This window comes from Phacochoerus africanus, chromosome 1 (genome assembly GCF_016906955.1).
Source record: "Phacochoerus africanus isolate WHEZ1 chromosome 1, ROS_Pafr_v1, whole genome shotgun sequence".
Lineage (NCBI taxonomy): Eukaryota > Metazoa > Chordata > Mammalia > Artiodactyla > Suidae > Phacochoerus > Phacochoerus africanus.
This window is the reverse complement of record NC_062544.1, coordinates 259,360,788-259,379,210: the sequence shown is the minus strand read 5'-3', so window position 1 is coordinate 259,379,210 and position 18,423 is coordinate 259,360,788. Positions and strand designations below refer to the sequence as shown.

At 34.7% G+C, this 18,423-nt stretch overlaps 1 protein-coding gene and 1 long non-coding RNA gene across 3 annotated transcripts in view; one reads left to right on the top strand and one right to left on the bottom strand.

The window, feature by feature from the left end:
• The window catches only part of LOC125135022 (uncharacterized), a 214,037-nt gene extending 207,539 nt beyond the window's left edge, over positions 1–6,498 (bottom strand). Inside the window, exon 1 of the long non-coding RNA XR_007136885.1 lies at positions 6,410–6,498. This is a non-coding gene — a long non-coding RNA (uncharacterized LOC125135022). The remainder of the gene's footprint in view (positions 1–6,409) is intronic.
• A 202-nt stretch (positions 6,499–6,700) lies between these two features.
• On the top strand, positions 6,701–18,269 carry HSPA13 (heat shock protein family A (Hsp70) member 13). 2 transcript variants are annotated; one of them, XM_047794569.1, is made up of 5 exons: positions 6,701–6,755; positions 8,277–8,617; positions 11,262–11,475; positions 13,226–13,393; positions 15,141–18,269. In XM_047794569.1, the coding sequence occupies exons 1-5, from the start codon at positions 6,731–6,733 to the stop codon at positions 15,806–15,808; spliced, it is 1,416 nt and encodes a 471-aa protein (XP_047650525.1). In that variant the 5' UTR covers positions 6,701–6,730; the 3' UTR covers positions 15,809–18,269. The 2 variants fall into 2 exon arrangements, with proteins under 2 accessions (XP_047650525.1, XP_047650535.1); XM_047794579.1 differs by lacking the exon at positions 13,226–13,393 and having other exon boundaries at positions 6,706–6,755.
• The last annotated feature ends 154 nt before the right edge of the window (positions 18,270–18,423 follow it).

Here is an 18,423-nt window from a genome sequence, read left to right as displayed (position 1 = left end):
GCCATATTTTAGATCCACATATAAGTGATTATGATATTTGTCTTTTTCTTTCTGACTTACTTCACTTAGTATGAGAATCTCCAGTTGCTTCCACATTGCTGCAAATGGCATTATTTTGATCTTTTTATGGCTGAGTAGTACTTCATTGTATATATGTACCACATCTTTTAATCAATTCATCTGTTGATGGACATTTAGGTTGTTTCCATGTCTTGGCTATTGTGAATACTGTTGCAATGAATATAGTGGTACATGTATCTTTTTGAATGAAAGTTTGGTCTGGATATATGCCCAGGAATGGGATTGCTGGATCATAAGGCATTTGTATATTTAGTTTTCTGAGGTAACTCCATACTGTTTTCAATAGTGGTTGTACCAATTTACATTCCCACCAACAGTGAAGGAGGTTTCCCTTTTCTCCACACCCTCTCCAGTATTTGTTATTTGTAGTCTTGCTGATGATGGCCATTCTGACTGATCTGAGGTGGTACCTCATTGTAGTTTTGATTTTCATTTCTATAATAATTACTGACATTGAGCATTTTTTCATGTGCCTATTGGCTATCCATGGAGAAATGTCTATTTAGGTCTTCTGCCCATTTTTTTTGTTTGCGTTGTTTATTTTTTTGTTGTTGAGTTGTATGAGTTGTTTGCATGTTTTGGAGATTAGTCTTGTTGCTGTATCCATTTGTCTGCTGCATAATTTACAAAGCTTTTCTCTAATTCTGTTGGTTGTCTTTTCATTCTTTTTAATGGTTTCCTTTGCTGTGCAAAGGCTTTTAAGTTTAATTAGGTACCATTGGTTTATTTTTGTTTTTATTATCATTATTCCAGGAGGTGGATCAAACAAGATATTGCTGTGATTCATGCCAAAGAGCAGTCTGTTTTCCTCTAGGAGTTTTTAGTTTCTGGCCTTACATTTAGGTTTTTAAATACCTTTTGAGTATATTTTTGTGTGTTCATTATGATTTTTTGGTTTGTGGCAGTAAGCTAACGTTAATTTTAAAAGTAAAAGTAAAGAGAACCAAATCAAGAATCAGTCTTTCCCTTTTACATAAACTATTCCACTAGGTAATCAAACAGTAAATGAGAGAAGTTTTTATTTATAAACATATTCCAGCTAACAAAGAAGGAAAAATAGAATATCATTGTTTTTCAGTGCTTAATAAATTAATGATCCTGGCATTAATCAGCAATATAAGAGAGGCAGCCAAATATTATTTGCCTTTCTGATGGAAAAAGACATGATCAATGACAAAATAGCTTTACAAGAAAAAAAAGAGCTTAAATCAGATCAAACCTCCATATCCAACTAACAATTTATATACTAAATACACAAAGGAGACAGACATGTTTATACCATTGAGACACAATCAGCAAAATTCAGACTATAGGAAAACTTAAAAGATAAATAATTTATTTTTTTTAAAAAATACTGCAAGTTGTAGACCTTATTTGAATTCTAAATCAGAGAAACAAATTGAAAAAAAAAGAATACTTATGAAGCAATTGGAAATTTGTGTACTAAGTGGATTCTTAATAATAAAGAATTTTTTTAATATTTGGGTTTGATAACCCAATTTTTAAAATTTTGTATTTTAAAATCATTATTTTTAGAGATATGTATTGATATATTTAAAGATAAAATGATATATCTATCTCTTATTTGCTTCAAAGTAATATGAAATGGGGACTGGGTAGAGATAGATATGAAACATGATTTGTCACTAGTTGATAACTGTTGAATCTAGATGAGGTGCATGGTAATTAATTCTACTTTGTGTATATCTAAAATTTTCTATAATAAATTATTGAGTTTTCCTATCCAAGAAGGTGTTGTTTTTTCATTTACTTTATTGTTCTAGTCTTAGGAGAGTTAGAAAGCTTTCTTCTTTCAGTTTAAAAATTCTACAGATTTTATCTTTTTCATTACTACAAATGGGATCTTTCCTACCATATTTTTTTCTAAATGGTTACTGTTTGCATATAGGAAAATTACTTGTATACAATATTATTATAAGGGCCCCCTATTCAATTCTTATTGTTTCTCAGATATTTTTAGTGTTGCTAATTTTTCTCTATATATAATTGCTATAGACTGAATTTTGTGCTTGTACCCCACGCCCATTCATATATTAACACTTAAGTCCCAATGTGATATATTATGAGATGAGACCTGAGGAGGTGATTAGATCTTGAAGGTATAACCCTCATGGTGGGGTTAGTACCCTTATAAAAGAGACTCCAGAGTTTCCTGTCCCTTCTACCCTATGAATACACAGAGACAAGACAGCTGTCCTTGAAAAAGGAAGCAGGCTCTCACCAGGCAGCAAATCTTCCAGTGCCCTAACCTTGGACTTCCCAGTTTTCAGAACTGAGAGAAATAAATTTCTGTTGAGCTATCCAGCCTATGGTATTTTGTTATAGTAGTCTGAACAAAAACAAAATCATATAATTAGAAAATAATCATAAATTTGTTTCTTTATCTTTTCCCCAAATTTACACTTCTATTTTGTTCTCTTGCACTGGCTGTGAATTCCAGAGCTACAATCTAAAATGGTTGTAAATGGGTATACTTATCTCATTCTCAAATTTACTAATAATAATTTTAAGTTTGGAACTGGTTGTTTTGGGATACTTATTTTTGACCATATAAGAAGTATCCAAGTGTTCCTATGCCTTTAAGTTTTTGTTATCTTTTGCTTTGATCAGAAATATATTTTCAAAATATGATAGGTTACCTAATGGAGACATATATAATATATATTTCCATTTAAATTCATTTGAAATTTATAGGCAATATCTGAAAGATAAGATATGGAATGAATTTTCACTTTCCAGAAGATTAAAAATATATGGAAGCAAAACAGTCTAGCACAAGAAAAAAGTGTATATAAATGCTCTGGTTCATCAAATGAGATTTGTCCCATTATGGAATAATTTTAACATAGGAGTAATCTTTTATGCTTAAATATTATAGTGTTTTCAACTTCGTAAGCCAATTATACTCCAATAAAATTTATTAAAAGTAAAAAATAATAAATAAATAAATAAATACTATAGTGTTTCATAGAATCCAACAATGTAATCCACACTAATTTGTAATTTCAATATACTTTTTAAATCAATGTGCAGAGAACTGGATCAATTTTCCATTCAATGAATTTTTCTTATACAGATGATGAAAGATAAATGAGCACAGATTAAACAACAGCAAGGGCAATTTGTCCCCTGAATTACATTAATACATTGTAGGATTTTTTTATTATTTGGCAATGATTTTCCTAATATAGTACATTTTTTAAATAACAATGTGAATTATTGGGATATATAATTAGGCTTTTTTTCACTCTACATACTACTTTTAAAGATTACATCTAATCACTAAATTGAAGGTGAGGTTTAATTAAGAGAATGAAAACTAATTGAGAGCATAATTTTTTTTACTTCTCTTGACCTGTTATTTTTCTCTCTGTAAATGAGGGGAGAGGTCCACCTTGCTCTCCAAGATACTTTTGAACTATTATTTATCCATGTAAAAGTCTCTAGTAGTTACAACTGCATTGAAAAAAGACAATGTAACACTTTGGGAGTCTTTAGTCTAAACATTTATATTTATGAATATTATAAAAATTGATTCTAAATCTGTCATCTGATATATTTTTTGCCTTTACTACTTCCTTTGTTGATACATTTTGCTATAAGGCTTTTAAAAGATTTACTACAAATGCTTTAAGTAGTGTGTATTTTCTCTATGGAAAATTGAAAAAAGTACATTTTTTATTTTATCTCACTTGGTATTAACAACCTATTCTTTTTTTCTATAATTTTATGATTTTAAGGTCCTTCAGGAAATTTTCTTTATATACTTAAAATGATCTACTTATGCTTCTACTTCTTAAATTCTGTATTCTAAATATTACCTACTACCTCTCTGCTAAGAAAAATGAAGAAATCAGTATATCCACACTTCTTTACATATTCCTTCTCTCATCCTTATTTCCCAATTCTAGTGTTTTCTGTTCTTTATATCGCTACTATAATTCTGAGAAACAATTAGAATAGTCTCACTAGCATTCTTTGTTCCTCTGGTTGTAAGCACACAAGAAGGGATAAGTGACAATAACTACAGCCAAATTTAGACGATTTAGATAATGATATTTAGGACTTATGAGCTGATGAAGTTTTAGATGGACTCTGAGTTGATGGATTTTGTATGTAGATGTATGTAAATCTTTGGTGGCCGCCAGAGAGTGAAATGCAGTAGGCAGAATAACAGCCTTCCAAAGAAGCCTAATTCCTAGAACTGTGACTATGTTACTTTATATGGCAAAATGGTCTTTATAGGTATTTTTAATTACAGAGTTCAAGATGGGGAGATAATGCTGGATTGTCCGGGTCAGTCCATTTAATCACATGATGTCTTCTGAGAGGGAACTAACCTACACTGTTGCTTGCTTTGAAGACAGAGGAAAAGAATCTCCCAAGCCAAGGAATATAGGTGGCTTCTAGAAGCTAGGAAGAGTCCTTGGTATAGAGCTAGCAAGAAAATGGGGAACTTGATCTTATAATTGCAAGGATATGAATTCTGTCAGCAATAGGAATTAGCAGGAAACAATTCTCAAGAACCTCCAGAAAGGAATTCAGCCCTGCTGACTTAAATTGATACTGTGAGACCCATACCAAATTTTTGATCTACAGAATTGGAAAATTATAAATTTGTTGTTGCTTATAAGACACTAAATTTGTAGCAATTTGTTAAAGCCACTAGAGAAAATTAACAAGCTGTTTAGTTTAATTTTAATTTCTCCCCTAGACTAAGGGCCATCCACTCTGAAGTCATGTAAGTTCTACTTACTTTTTGAACTACAGGATCCTATTAATAAGCACTAAGGGGTGGGTGTCAGGGATAATGGCAATGACCACTGCCTGCCAAAACTGAGTAATCCTCCTGAATTGGTTTACATCTCTAGTCCTCTCAAACTTTCATCTCATGTTTTACAATCCAGCAATTCTGATCTGTGAAATAGTCTTCTGCTTCTACGCTCTTGGTAGTTCAGTTGCTTCTTTCTTTAAAATTCTTATTAAAGTATAGATGATTTGCAATGCTCCTTCAATTTCTGCTTCCCTCTTTTTGCATTATCTCCAGTCAATTGCTTCTTATCATCCCATTAACCCATCTCCTGGCTCCCTTTTACTCTATAGAGTAGGCTTAGACATATCCTCTTGCACTAAGCCTTCTCTTGAAGATAAAATTATACAGCCTTTATTCAATTCTGTTTCTGCCCTATGTCCATATTGCAATTGTGTTATACATCATAATAAATTACATTTATGTGTTTACCTTCTTTCTCTCCTGGTTGTTACTAGTGGCTAACACTGTGCTCAATAAATGATTTTCATGAATTAAGTGTTTGAATTATGCATTCTTCCTAAGGAAATGAGAGAGAATAGTATTCACAATAAATATATATACACTTTTTATTCTTTGCATTATGAAATACTTTTTAAAAATATACAAAAGTGGAGACAACATTATAATGAATCCCCACGAACCATAATTCAGCTTCAGCAACTATCAATATTTTCATACATACTTTTAAATCTTCTAGAAATCCAGTGGCTGATTATTCCCCTAGCAGGCTGACCTCTTGTCAACGGGATTGTTTGACTTATAATTAAGGTGAGGAAATAGATTTCAAGTCTCCGGGTCATAGTTTTAACGAACTTTCACTGCAGTAATGGACAAAATACTCTCAGAAGGCGCCAATTAAGTACTACCAGTGACCACGAAGCGAGAAAAATCGCGTCTGTTAAAGAGACTATAACCAGAAAAACGCTTCCCAAGTGTCCTGAATGTCCACAGCATGTTATGGGATCTGTGTATGAATGAAACCATTCCTGTCACTTATAATTTAAGAGAAAGCTAGGGTATTTTGTTTAGATTTTTGTTTTCTTAACAGGCCACCTCAGTGTTAGCAATAGAGAAAATGTGTGTGTCCCCCGCCACCTTTGGATAAATCTGACTGAAGACTTCCTGAATTCATTTTTCTCAAAACAAAAGCAGAGGACCGATGATCTTTAGGGAGTTACAGGGACGCCCGCCCCTGCCTCCCCATTCGCCTGCCCGCACTGCGGCGGGGGCTTTTCTAGGGATGCTGGGGAAGCGGGGCGTAGCGGGGGGGACGTTTACGCACCCACATCTGGAATCTAAGATTCAAGGCAAAACAGCATGCTTCAAAAGCTAATATCTACAACATAAAGGCTGGACGCTAGGCCTGCTTAGCGACATCACCAAAACGCAGTAACCTAACGGTCCTCACTCTCCCACAGGCGAGCGCAGAGAGAGGCCAAAACTACCCTTCCCAGAATGCAAAGCTGTGGGGCGGTGCTAAAGGAGAGTTTTTACCTCAATTTGGCTCGAGGCCCTTCATGTTTGCTGGGTAAACCCAGTCCCTCCGCTCTGCTCTCCTCCAGCTCAGCCTAATTGGCTCGGTCGTCCGTGCGTGGGAGGGCGGCTCAGGCGTCACTGGCAGTGGTTGAATGGGGGCCCTTAGCTCCGCGTCCTCATGGTAAATGAAGTCCTTTCTCCAGCCGGCGGTGTAGTTTCTCCGGCCTCGTCGCAGCAATTGGACTACATTTCCCAGGGAAGCGCTGGGCTGCCGGGGCGGTGTGGGGGCGGCGCCTCATATCTGGTACAGTCATCCCAAGCCTCTTCGGCGGGACTGTGATGGCTGGAGAGATGACGATCTTAGGTCAGTGACCGGGGTCTCTGAGGTTGTTTCGGGCACCGGAGCGGTTTGGGGAGGCCGGGCTAGAGGAGACGGTTGTCGTATGTGCTGGATCCCGCTGGCGCAGCTGGAAGGGCGCCAGAAAGATGACTTAGAGGCGGTTTGGGGCTGTTGGCGACGTCGGGTTGGGGGTCTCTTCTCGGAAGGCCTGGGCCGCAGTAGGCCTGGGTAGGGCTGGCGGCCATCCTCTGCGTACATTCCAGGGACCTCGGGCATTGGGAATAGAGAATGTCTATCTTTGAATCTTTGGTTGAATAGGGGCTCTTGAGAGGCTGCCAGAATGTGCGTCTCCTAGACCCCTTTGTGGAGAAAGGGGAGGAGCAAGCAGCAGCATCCTGACCTGTGGATTCCTGGGATGCTGGATTTTGAGAGGTCCGGGCCTCTTTGATGTATTGTCCAATGTTCTTTCCACCAATCTTGGAAGAAATTACCCTCTCGGGACAAGAAAGTGGTGAAATGCTTCGAAATGCGTATGTAGGAGCAAGAGGAAAGTGGGATTGGCACCTGATTTTATTTCTTTGAGTTATGTGTTGATGAGGATGAGCTAACAATTAGTAAAACTGACTCCTACAAATTGTCGTTTGGGGTTGTATGTAACATGGATGGACACAGGTGTATAACACAGTGTCCTGAAGCCAAATAAAAGATTAATTGTAAATTTAAAGCGGCCTCTTTCATCACTCATGTATACAATTTTCATGGCTTTGGTTCATACATGTTTTTTTTTTTTTCCATCAATTAATATTTATTGAACAATCTGAAGTTGGCTAGGGACCATTCTTGGTGCAGGGAATACAATGGTAAACGAAACCTGACTTTAAGGAGCTTTATGTTTTCATCAGGGTTACATTTATTATTCTCCTTCCCTAAATATCTGTAAGAAGTATTTCCTTAATTCATATTTAATACAGAAAAAGGTAACTATGTTCTGTTATGAAGTGACAGTTTAATGTCTAAGCAACTTCCAAAATTATTTTAATACAGTTTATTCATTTCATCCTTTTGAAAGGAAAAGAGAGGGGGATAAAGAGGTTTAACCTTTCAACAACAGGTTTTGCTGTGAAAATGTTAACAATAGACGTTCTTTTTGATAATGATATATAAAACATAAAACTGTAAATCTAAATAGCGATCGATCAGGATTTGGATTATATCTGGCTTTTGCTCTAGGTGAATGACTTTTCCTGTCAGCATTAGCACAGTTGTTATTCAAGTGTTTATACCTTTTATCCCTTTACTCACCCATACATGAAGTATACAAACAGGGTTTGTTGTTGTTTTTACTTCACTTTAGTTGTATTATAATCAATTTACATTATGAAAAACTTGGTGTTTGAAAAGTATTACCAAGAGTACTATAAAAAATATTTTGAGAGTGTATTTTCAGTCTTGTTTCAAAGAGTGGTACTCAAGGGCCTTTGCTGTAGTAATTTAGTATATTGTGCTAGTTTGATAAGATGTAACTTTAATTTGCCTGTATTTCAGGATCAGCTGTTTTGACTCTCCTGTTGGCTGGCTATTTGGCACAACAGTATTTACCATTACCTACTCCTAAAGTGATTGGTATTGATCTTGGCACCACCTACTGTTCAGTTGGGGTATTTTTTCCTGGCACTGGAAAAGTAAAGGTCATTCCAGATGAAAATGGGCATATCAGCATACCCAGCATGGTGTCCTTTACTGACGACGATGTTTATGTGGGGTATGAAAGCTTAGAACTGGCAGATTCAAATCCTCAGAACACAATATATGATGCTAAAAGATTCATAGGCAAGATTTTTACCCCAGAAGAGCTAGAGGCCGAAATTGGCAGATACCCATTTAAGGTAAGTTAAGCTAAAATCTGTTTTAATTTTGGTTCAGCATACTGCCTCAATTAATGCTTTGGCTTCAAGTTTCAAAACATTCTATTTCAGTAGACTCAATCTGCATGAAAGTTATCAACCAATTCCACGGCAGCTCCTAGATTAGTTCATTCAGTGGCACTTCAGTTCTATCAAGGACTTGGGACATTAACATACTATTACTCTGCCATCCTCAGAATGTCTGCATAGCTCTTTTATTGTAGCAAGAGGCTAATGAAATCCTGTGTACCTATAAATGTATGGATAGATGGATAAATAGATATTCTCTCTGTGTTTGTATGTATGTGTGTTTGTGTACAGAAAAAGAGATCATACTAGGCACAGTGTGTTAGGACTTGTTTGAAACTCATCAGTAGGTCATAGGCTATTTATTAGTCAATAGGCTCACATCATTATCTTTCATGGCTGCATGGAATGACTATTCCACCATTTAATTGTACAGTCTCTGTCAGTGTACATTGTATTTTTCCTCAGGTTTTCTACTATTATTGGAGTTTCAGTGAATATCCTTGTACATATATATTTTTAGCACATCTCTGATAATTTCCTAAATTTGAGTTCTAGAACTAGAACTGATAGGCCAAATGTATGCATGTTTTTAAGGCTTTTGATTTATATTGCCAGATTGAGCACCAAAAATTTTATATGCTCTTATCTATTTTAAAGGTGCCTATATCTTCACTAGTTGTTATTTTTCAATTTTGTTAATAGATAAGGGAAAATGGAATCATGTATTAATAAATTTAATTCCTATGATTTCTAGTGAGGTCAGACTTTTAAAAATTGGTTTATTGGCATTTTAATTTTCTTCAGTGATACGTTTCCTATTCTTTGCACTAGTTTCTTTTGGGGTGTGTATCTTTTCCTTAATGACTATAAAATACTTTTGTGATATGCTTTCATTTTTCCTTCCTTTTTTTAAACTGATGATGTATAATTTTGTTTTTGAGCTTTCAAAAGCTAAATTTTTATGTGGTAAAGTCATTTCTTAATAATTTTTAAAAATTGTTTTTGGACTCTTGCCATGCTTACAATGGCCTTTCCCACCCCATCCACTTGGGTTTTTTTTTTTTTTTTTTTTTTTTTAATGCTTTTACATGAGTACTTGTAGGTTTGGGTTTTGCTGTATTTTTTTCTTTTATACATTTAAATGTTTATTTCATGTAGGGTTTTTTTTTGTTTTTAAAATTTTTTTTGGTAAATTATGAGGTGGAATTCTAAATAAATAGAGTTTGAAATAGATATCCGTATCAGTGCTGCTTATTTAATAACCCATACGTAAAACTTATCAAAGCTTTAAATTCATTATTAAAGGAGAAAAAAAAATTCTTTGTTCTTTTTTAGCTTCTTTCTTTGGATCCTTTATTAATTTGAAATTTTTCTTATGTCATGATAAAGTCATATAAAGCTATACATTTTCCTCTAAATTACAGCTTTGAGTACATTACCTACTGATCCAAGAGTTATTTTAAGTTTTGGGTGTTTTCGTTTTGTTTGTTTTTTAAGATTCTAAATGATCTGATTTTCCTGTTTCTGTTTCGAGATCACGAAAGGTACTAGTATCTTTGGACCTTATTTTAAGGACCTTATTTTAAATGTCCATAGCTTGTTTTTCTTTTCCTCAGATAGGTTAAATACTTGTTGGATGGTCATATTTTCTTAATTGAAACCTAACTTGTAGCCTAGAATGACTGGATGAAAATTCTTAAAATGTCTTAGACTAATTCTCTTTTACTGTTGATGTTAATACAAACTATTGATGAAACAGTGTGTTTTAATCTAATTTTCTAAATGTACAACTACATTGACAGGAATAATATGCTGATACATGTTTTCATGCAAACAAGAATTTGAGTAATATTTGATCCTTAGATAGGAACACAATGATGTACTAAAATTATTCTTGCATATGTACTACAACATTCTTTTAGTTAATACTTTTTGGAAACAAATTAATTTTTTTTTAAAAAAGAAGATCTTAAGGAGTTCCCCCCATGGCTCAGTTGTAACAGATACAGCTAGTATCCATGAGGATGAGAGTTCGATCCCTGGCCTTGCTCAGTAGGTTAAGGATCCAGTGTTGCTATAACTGTGGTGTAGGTCATAGACGTAGCTCAGATCTGGTGTTGCTGTGGCTGTGGCCTAGGCTAGCAGCTGTAGCTCCAGTTCAACCTCTAGCCTGGGAGCTTCCATATACCACACTTGCAGCCCTAAAAAGCAAAAAGAAAAAAAGGAGAAGATCTTGAGTCACATATATGATTTAGCAACTATTATTCTTCCTATTTTATCATTTATCTTTTCTTTCATGTAACATATATATCTTGAGACTCTTCTATGTTTCAGTTATATACTTAGTGATGAGTTTTATTATTCCGCTTTTGAAAACTGTGGAATAGATTCATTATATAGATTTTAAAGTATAACTTTTAATAACTTCTAATCTTAGTAAATGTACTTGCTAGATAACATTAATTTATGACCTTTAAAAGTAAGTTTTGATTGAATACATACTATATGTACTTGTGTTAGCATATATGTATGTATATGTAGATATATACACACACAACTTTATATATTCTTTTGTCTTTGCAAATCTTATTCACAGGTTTTAAACAAAAATGGTATGGTTGAATTTTCTGTGACAAGTAATGAGACTATCACCGTTACCCCAGAATATGTTGGCTCTAGACTATTGTTGAAATTAAAGGAAATGGCAGAGGAATATCTTGGAATGCCAGTTGCCAACGCTGTTATTTCTGTACCAGCAGAATTTGATCTAAAACAGAGAAATTCAACAATTGAAGCTGCTAATCTTGCAGGTAATATCACTTGCTTGAGTTGTGCTTTTCTCTCAGAATTTTTTTAGGTTGAAAATCTGTAGTAAGATGTAGTGTTTTGCAAACCGCTTAAGTAGGTACCTAAATAAACTATACAGTAGACAAATCAGGTAGATTTTTATGTAGGTTTACAAATAGTTAAGAAAGCTCTGTGGTGCAATGTAAAATGTATATATTATGGTAACCGCCTATCAGTTAGGCATATGATAAAGGCCAACAAAGAATATGGACACATGTTAGCAGTCAGAAATTTTTTCTTCCAAACTTTTTTTAATGTTAAAATGAACATAATGTTTTTTTTTAAAAATCTGAGGTGGGAGAAAATTCATTTAATACCATTCAACAAATATTGAGTGTCTTGGTAAACAAAACATAAATCATTTTTCTCATGGAGCTTATATTCTGTTGGAGGGAACGGAAAATTAGCAGTGAAGATAAGTGTATTATGGGGTTTCTTACCCTTAGCATTATTGACATTTTGGGCCTGATTATTCTTTGTTGTAGGGAGCTGTTTTGTGTATCATAGGATATTATTCCATACCATCCCTAGCTTGTACTCACTGGAAACTAGTAGCACCCTACCAACTGGTGACAATTTTATGTCTGGCCCATAAAATGTCTCAAATGTCTCCAAAGGGACAAAAGGACCTCTGGTTGAGAGCCTTGATACAGTGTATATCACAAAGTAACAAGATATGGAAAAAAGGACAGGATAGGGGACAGGCTTGCTGGGTGATGGGAGTATAGGGGACTTGTAGACCTCAAGAGACCTCACTGAGAAAGTAACAATTAAGCAGATTTGACAGAAGCAAGGTAGTGAAGCAAGCAGATTTGTAGAGCAAGTGTGTTGCAGGAGAATGACTGTCCAGTGTAGCAGCCATGAAAAGAGAATTTTCTAGTCATAAGAAGTTAGGAGGTTGGCCTGTGTGGCCAGAGCAGAGTGAGTATTGAAGTCAGAGAGATAAAGGGAAAGGTATTATAATCTTTGAATAAATTCTTCAGTTTGAATAGTTTTTATGATTCTTAATATATAAAGCCATACTTCTTTCAAAGCCATTCACATGCAGCAGTTATTTTAAAGCAGGAATTTTGTTCAAGGAAATCTGATCTTTTGCCTGGGCATTTACTTTTTAACTTTACCCCGAAGTCAGATTTTGCTGTGTAGTTCAGATTTGCATTCAGGTGTTTTGCATTCCTTTTTTAAAGTGTCATTGTAGCATATCATTTAGAATTTTTCTTTTTATTATCGTTTCTTTTTTGTTTATTCATCTGTTCTTTTTTTTTATCAAAAAGTCCTTTTTAAAAGAACACAGTAAACTTATTTCCATTCGTTACATTATGTACTGTCAATTTGTTATAGTACATATTGACTAAAGTTTAATCGTTTACATATTCCCAAGTAAAATATAGAAATTACAAGAGGCTGAGAGACTTTTTTTAAATTAAGTAGTAATTAATAAAGAATAGAATGATATATGTCACTGAATCTTGCCCTTTATTTCTTTATATTAAAATTTTTAAGTATAATCTTGATGACACCCATTTAGAAGAACCTGTATTTATCCTTCCCATTTCATTATTTTTATTGGATTTGCAACAGTTCTTTCTTATTATTACTCAGTGGAGTTTATGTCACAGAAGACACTGTATTAATATATTGTAAGACTGAGTGGGAAGAAATTTCTTAATAGTGTCTTCTCAAGATTGTTCTTCCCTCAAACCAACTTTACAGGACTGAAGATCTTAAGAGTAATAAATGAACCCACAGCAGCAGCTATGGCCTATGGTCTCCACAAAGCTGATGTCTTTCACGTCTTGGTAATAGATTTGGGTGGAGGAACTCTCGATGTCTCTCTACTGAATAAACAAGGAGGAATGTTTCTAACCCGAGCAATGTCTGGTAAGAAAAATATAGGGAGCATTAAAGAGGTTCAAGCACATTAACATATCTAATGTATAATGGGTTCATTTTTTTTGTCTTTTTTTTTTTTTTTTTTTGCTATTTTTTTGGGCCGCTCCCGCGGCGTATGGAGGTTCCCAGGCTAGGGGTCGAATCGGAGCTGTAGCCACCAGCCTACGCCAGAGCCACAGCAAAGCAGGATCCGAGCCGCGTCTGCAACCTACACCACAGCTCACAGCAACACCAGATCCTTAACCCACTGAGCAAGGGCAGGGACCGAACCCACAACCTCATGGTTCCTAGTCGGATTCGTTAACCACTGCGCCACCATGGGAACTCCCATTTTTTAAATCTTAATTTTTTTTTTAACAGCTGCACCTGAGGCATATTGATCCGAGCCACATCTCTGAGCTATGCTGCAGCTTGTGGCAATGCCAGATCCCTAACCCACTGAGCAAGACTAGAGATTTAACTCACATCCTCATGGATACCATGTTGAGTTCTCAGCCCGCTGAACTCACATCCTCATGGATACCATGTTGAGTTCTCAGCCCGCTGAGCCACATGGGAACTTCTATTCTGGTATTCTTTGAGTACATTTTGGTAGTTTTCTGGACATGTAATCTTATGCCACCACTTATATGTATGTATAGCAAAAAATTAAGTTTCAAAACATGACTGCACATCCTGTAAGTCAAATAAATATACTTCCAGTTATAGCTCAGTGAGCCAGTAGTTTTCACTTCCATGGGTAAGGTGACAGAGGAAAAGATTATTTTAAAACAAAGGATAAGTTGTTATTTAATATCTATTTCACAAAATAGATCTTTTTAGGAAATCTATTAATCGTATTTTGAATTCTAATTTTTTTTAAGGTTTTTGTCTTAATTTAGTTTAAGGAATTAAGCCTGTGGAGCTTAAGTTACAGGTGGTCTAACTTCTACATTTTTCTTCTTCTAACTGGATTATATTTAGAACCAAGTTTGGTGCTTGGCATTTATATTACATTACTCTTTTCCTTATTAAATTGGTTTTTCTACTTCTCAGCTCTTAACCAATTAAGCAAAAGGATTTTTTTTTTTTTTAAGATAGAATGCTTACTGGTACTTTTTAATTATAAGAAGGACTTTTCTTCTCTTGAAAATAATGACATTTAGTGTTTTTAAATTGGTACTTAAAAGTCAGTCTGTATTCTCAATCTCTTACTTTCTGAAAAATTATTTGATATCTTACTAAGAGACAATTCCTTTTGTATCATTTAAACCCAAATGTGCACTGTATTTTAATGTACACATTTTGGAGTTCCCGTTGTGATGCAGCAGAAACGAATTTGACTAGGAACCGTGAGGTTGCGGGTTCGATCCTTGGCCTTGCTCAGTGGACTAAGGATCTGGCATTGCCATGAGCTATGGTGTAGGTTGCAGGCACACCTTGGATCCTGTGTGGCTATGGCATAGGCCAGTAACTGTAGCTCTGATTTGACCCCTAGCCTGGGAACCTCCATAGGCCATGGATGCAGCCCTAAGAAGCAAAAAAAAAAAAGTACACATTAGAGTTAAAATAATTTTAACCCAGTTATTTTTAATTAGTCTTTGTGTGAATAAAAACTTAATAACACATTAAATAGGAATTTGTTATTTCCAAAATATCAGTTTTATACATATACACTATATAGACACGTATACATACACACAGGTATACAATTACATTCATAAATACAAATAAACTTTTTTTATTTTTAACTTAGGAAACAATAAACTTGGAGGACAAGATTTCAATCAAAGATTGCTACAGTACTTATATAAACAGATCTATCAAACATATGGCTTCATACCCTCTAGGAAAGAGGAAATCCATAGATTAAGACAAGCTGTGGAAATGGTCAAATTAAATCTGACTCTTCATCAGACTGCTCATATGTCTGTATTACTGACGGTGGAGGAAAAGGACAGGAGGGAACCTCAGAGTACTGACGCTGAACTGCCAAAGGACAGACTTTCCTCAGCAGACCGTCCCCATATGAACCGCGTATTTGGAGCTACCCTTTCTGAAAAGAAAAATGGAGAAAGTCAGGTTTTATTTGAAACAGAAATATCACGGAAGCTCTTTGACACCCTTAATGAAGATCTTTTCCAGAAAATACTTGTACCAATTCAGCAAGTCTTAAAAGAAGGTCACTTGGAAAAGACTGAGATTGATGAGGTGGTTTTGGTTGGGGGCTCAACTCGTATTCCTCGAATCCGCCAAGTCATTCAGGAGTTCTTTGGGAAGGATCCCAACACGTCTGTAGACCCTGACCTGGCAGTGGTGACAGGAGTGGCTATCCAAGCAGGGATTGATGGAGGCTCTTGGCCTCTCCAAGTCAGTGCTTTAGAAATTCCCAATAAGCATTTACAAAAGACCAACTTCAACTGAATTATGGAGGGGTGAATACATGAGATTTTGTCTGATCTCTTCTCCTTTATCAGACCACCTCCATCGGCCAAATAAAGTCGCTAAAATAGCTCACAAATTTACCTAAAAGGTAACATTTAGATATATGAAATTTTATGTAACATTTTGTTTTAGTGTTGAATGTTACCGGGTTGATCCTTCTTGATTTCAGAGAGATCCCATTCCAACAAATACTTTTTAAAGCGATAGAATTGAGGTAAAACTCTGTTATGGGAGCACAGATGGCTATATTTTCTTAATTCTGGAAGTAGATAACCATGTGCACTTAAACTTATATTCTGTAAACATGCCTAGTGCCATTACAGGATTCCCAGCTCTTACTAAATTGTATTAGCAGGAGCTGGTACTTTATTTACTTGGTTATCACCTGTAACTCTTAATTTGAACTATACTTGAAGGACAGTGGTGATGTCAGGTACTTACATTGGCTGGGAGATAAGCAGTATTGTTAATAAAAGCTGCATATACAATATCCAGTAACTGCCCTATTTTGTAACAAAAGTACTTAAATTCAGTATCGCATTATGTGTCCTATTCACATAACCCCCATTCTCCAGATTTTTAAAATATTTTTATTGGATCAGTTCATTTTCTTTCTAAAGTAGCTGTAGATTTATTAAAGTGTTTCATTGCCAGAGAGTAGAAATACCCAATTTGTATTTTAGTTCCTTCATCTGCTGTGCCTCATTCTCTGCTTGGATCTCCGTGATTCTGCCTGGTTAGAAATTTATATAATTGCATTCTTAAAATGTGTTGGTGTCACAGTAAACCTGTCATTACTGTCTTTTTTTGTTGTTGTTATTTAAGACCTTTATAGACATTGGTAAACAGCAGTAATTAGGTACAATATTCATTTATTTTACATTTTTGGTTTTGTTTCACGGTTTATTTTCAGTAATCCCTGGAGAATTTAGCTTGCAGTCGATTTTGTTTCACTGAGATTTTTCTGCATATTTAGTTTTGAATGCAGAAAATTGTACTCATTTGTTAAAACTTTGTTTACATCATTTAAAAAATCAGACCTGGACTCCTTTTAGCCTTAAGGTTAATCTGTGATGAGAGCAAAAACTTGATGAATACTGTAAGTAATATGGAAATCTAATGTGGAAAGCAATGTGAAAAAATGACCACAAATCAGCATTTGTTGTAGTTTTGGTTTGTGTCCTTTTAGAAAAGCTATAGGAACCAAGAAAGAAAATACAACAGTTTTATTTCTGTGATGCCCCTATTATTTGAAGATTTTTTTTTTCCCTAATAGAGGCGAACTTCCTGTCAATATTCAAAAATTAAACTCTGGTCAACATTTTTGCTGATATGAAACATGTCTGCTTTATCCATTGCTGAATTTAAAAGGATGTTGGGTTTCCAATCACTGAAAAAGAGAAATAAGCAAACTCTTTTCAGCAACATCATAACATTTCAGCTTCTCAAAGTAAACAGCTGAGTGTTTTTTGCAAAAAAAAAAAGTTTCTTAGCAATGAAATTGTTTTAAAACAATTTCAATTAAATACTTTTGTGTATAGAAATTGTCTGTAGTAGGTAGATAGAAAAACAAAATGTCTGTTTACGTGTTTTATTTCAGAACTAAGGAGAAATGCCAAAGAGGAATCCTTCACTGCGATAGGAGAATATTCAAGTGTTCTCTTGGACTGTATATAAATCTTTAATAAATTTTAGAATTGATAAATATCTTTTTGCGGAGGTCTTTAAAAGTGTTCAGTTTATCAGAATCTCCACATATTATCAGCTTTAACCTAAAGCATTTTAAGATTTTTTTTAAAAGCTTGAATTTCTCCAGTGTATGAGATAGTTCAGGACAATCTCTTAACACTTTTTAGAGGAAACAATTTGCAAAATAAGGGCAGCTAATCTCATACCCTATAATTGAATTTAAATAATTTGATTGTGTCCGAAAAATAGAAAGGCAGTGTTGGACTTTGGGGACAATAGTAGCATATTCTCTAGAGTGGTTATACCTTTAAAAAAATGAAGTAATGTCTGTCTTCATATTTTAGGAGGTTATATATAAATAGTCTTGAAATCAATGTAGTTTATTTATTTAAAAGATAAAAGTGTATCCTGAAAGGGATCATTAATGCATAATCTGAAGACATTTTTCATAAAACAAACTTAATACATTTTGGTTGTACATCTTGCTAGTGTTTTTTGAAGTACATAACTTAAAATATTAATTGTCTTGTATGATTAGAATATGTGAATGAGTAATTTATTTTGTGTCAGGAATGTTTTGGTACTTACTGTGTTTTCACGGGAACCACTGATGTATCAGCAGATAACTATTGTGTTATATAACATGTTCTGAAGAGCATAGTTATTGTGCATAACAAATTGTGCCTCTTAAGTGTATACAGGTAATTCACTTTTAATGTAAATAAATACTACTTTGCAGTTTGTTTTTTAAGCCGTGTCCTTTATTTTCTATTCCAGAGTAGGCCAGAGTACGTTTTTGAGGTATGTCAGTAAGAAAGGAAATGGAGGTAGAGCTGATCTGATGCTCAAGGCACATGACTTGAGCAGCTGTCGCCTAGTTCCCTTCATCCTGAATATGCCCAGGA